At 35.3% G+C, this 2,729-nt stretch overlaps 1 protein-coding gene across 2 annotated transcripts in view; it reads right to left on the bottom strand.

Moving 5' to 3' along the window:
* BCKDHB (branched chain keto acid dehydrogenase E1, beta polypeptide) overlaps positions 1-2,729 on the bottom strand; it is a 253,890-nt gene that overhangs the window by 192,536 nt on the left and 58,625 nt on the right. For both annotated transcript variants that reach the window (XM_011969331.1, XM_011969332.1), the window contains exons 4-5: positions 1,555-1,688; positions 679-834 (exon numbers count right to left, since the gene is read on the bottom strand). In XM_011969331.1, the coding sequence (XP_011824721.1) occupies positions 679-834; positions 1,555-1,688 (290 nt within the window). The remainder of the gene's footprint in view (positions 1-678; positions 835-1,554; positions 1,689-2,729) is intronic.

Genomic DNA, 2,729 nt, shown 5'->3' with positions numbered 1-2,729 from the left:
TATGGGTTTCTATAATGATCCCCTGAAAAGCTTACTCAATAAACAGAAACAGAAAAGATAATATAAAAAATTAAGACTTAACATACTCAAAATATTTTTGCCATCAAAAGACCTAAGCTTTTGTGAAGGACAGACTATAAAAAGGAGATGCTTCAAAATTAATTGGTTGAGCAAGTATTACCTTACTTTAAACAGAAAAAAAAACAATCTAGGTAACAGTCTTCTCTCAGTCTTTTTAACAAGTGAGAAATAGATTAAAAGCAAAAGTCTTATCTCTCTGACTTTGAGGTAAATACAGACTAAACAGAAGATTTATTAAAATCACCCCATCATCAGTTAAGTGAGAAAGACTTAAGTTAGAGAGAAATATAAAGCTTTGAAAGAGAGGGGAGGTAAACCAACTATGTTCTTAGTCTTAACTCTTTGAAGTCTATAAAATTAATTAATGCCAGAGTTTATAAAACCAGTCCTCCTTCAAAAAGAACTTTCAGTAAAACTGGGCATTGGATAGCATACTTAAAAGAACTGCTAACCTCCCTTTCTTAAGTACAGTTAAGTTCACATAAATTCCAAGAATCCTGTTTGTTTTCTTTCCTCTAGGTAAGCATAGATATTAATAGAATGAACCAAAATGGAAACATCAAATAGAAATCAAATAAAGTACATAAATGAACATACCTTGATTCCTGGGCAATGGGCAAAAAATGCTTCAGGACTCTGAGAATGATAGAGAGCCCCATGGCCAACACAGCCCCAAGGGGATCGGATAGTGAGGCTTCCACAGTTAAAAAGATCTCCAGAGCGATAGCGATACTTGGCAGCTTCATTAACGATCTGAGGGGCAGAAAGAAAGAAAGGGTATGGCACAAAGAGTCCTTCCCTTCCGATCTCCTTCCTTTCTTCCTTCCTCCCTCCCTCCTTCCTTCCTTCCTTTTTGAGATAGGGTCTTGTCTTTCCATTCTTTCCTTCCCCTCTTTCTTTTTGAGACAGGGTCTCATCTTTCCCTTCCTCACTTCTTTCCTCTCTCCCCCTCTCCTCTTCCCTCTCCCCTCTCTCTCTCTTTCTTTCTCTCTTTCTTTTTGAGAAACGGCCTCGTTCTGTTGCACAGGGAGTGCAGTGCCGTAATCACAGTTCAATGTAGCCTCAGACTTCTGGGCTTAAGTTATCCTCCCGCCTCAGCCTCCAGAGTAACTGGGATGACAGGTATGTGCCACCACACCGGGCTAATTTTTGTAGTTTTTGTAGATATGGGTTCTCATTATCATTACGTTGCCCAGGCTGGTCTTGAACTCGTGGTCTCAAGTGATCCTCCCACCCTGGCCTCCCAAAGTGCTGGGATTGCAGATGTGAGCCACTTCACCCAACCTCAATCTATTTGCTTAAACTATTCTATTAGATCTTTAAATAGATGCTCATAACAAAATTACAATTCTAATACATTAGTAAAAGGGTAATAAAATGTTCCTAGAATGCAGGTAAGGGTGGGTGGAAGGGTAGTGGCAATACTTCAGTATTTCATGGACTGAACAACCTTAGAAATATTCATTCACTTACCTGATCAAATGCAGGGAAAATATAATCTGCAAACTGAATTTCTGCAATGGCAGTAGCTCCAGTGACTGCAATTCCGATTCCAAATCCAACGATTCCTTGTTCACACAATGGGGTATTAAAAACTCTATCTTTTCCTTAAAATAGAAAAGAAAAAAAAGGTTAATGTGGCAAATGAGAGTAATGTCATGCATAATACATTTAAAAATTCAGTAAATTAATAATGGGATGGAGAAGTATAGAACAGGTAAAGGAAACAGAAAATAAAGAGTATGGCTGGCCACAGTGGCTCACACCTGTAATCCTAGCACTTTGGGACGCCAAGGCAAGAGGATTACTTGAGGCCAGGAGTTCAAGAACAACCTGCCCAACATAGTGAAACCCTGACTCTATTAAAAAAAAAAAAAAGTACGGTGAATTATTTAAATCCAATTAATAATTATATTAATTGTAAGTAATCTAATGTTTCAATGAAAATAAAAACTGTCACACTAGTATAAAAGAAAGAAAAACCCAACTATTTGAAAGGAAACACAAACTATAAAGACAAAGAAAGGTTGTTTTAAAAAAAAAAAAAAGAAGGAAAAAATAGACAATAAAAAACCTAAACAAAAGAAAGTTGATGTCACTATATTAATAGCAGGCAAAGTAGACTTTCAGGAAAAAAAGCATACCAGAGATAGAAGGGAAAATGCATACTGTTAAAGGGTTCAATTCACAATAAATAAATAATTCTAAATCTATACTAAATCAATATTTAACAATGGGCTCTAAATAAATGGAAAAAGGTAACACAACTAAAAGGACAAATGGACAAATTCACCACACAGTGGGAAATGATTTTTTAATGTACTAGTCTGAAAAACTGACAAAAAAGGCATACGAAAAAAAAGGAGGGAGTGTAAAAAATAGAGATGATTTAAACATGTTCAACAAACATGGCCTAACTGACATACAAAGGACACTGCACCCAAAAGCAAAGAATACAAATCCTTTTCAAGTAAACAGAAAACACTGACATTAACTGACCCTATACTGGACTACAAATCCAATCTCAACAATTTTAAAGGATTAAAATTACATATATTCTCTGACCATAGTGTAATTAAATTAGAAATCAATAAAAAGATGATACAAAAAATTCTTATGCTAGAATTTTTTTTTTTTTTTTTTTTTTT

The sequence above is a fragment of the Mandrillus leucophaeus genome, unplaced genomic scaffold (genome assembly GCF_000951045.1).
Source record: "Mandrillus leucophaeus isolate KB7577 unplaced genomic scaffold, Mleu.le_1.0 Scaffold882, whole genome shotgun sequence".
In the NCBI taxonomy this organism is placed as follows: domain Eukaryota; kingdom Metazoa; phylum Chordata; class Mammalia; order Primates; family Cercopithecidae; genus Mandrillus; species Mandrillus leucophaeus.
Note: the sequence above shows the minus strand (reverse complement) of the source record. Positions and strands in the feature narration are given on the sequence as shown.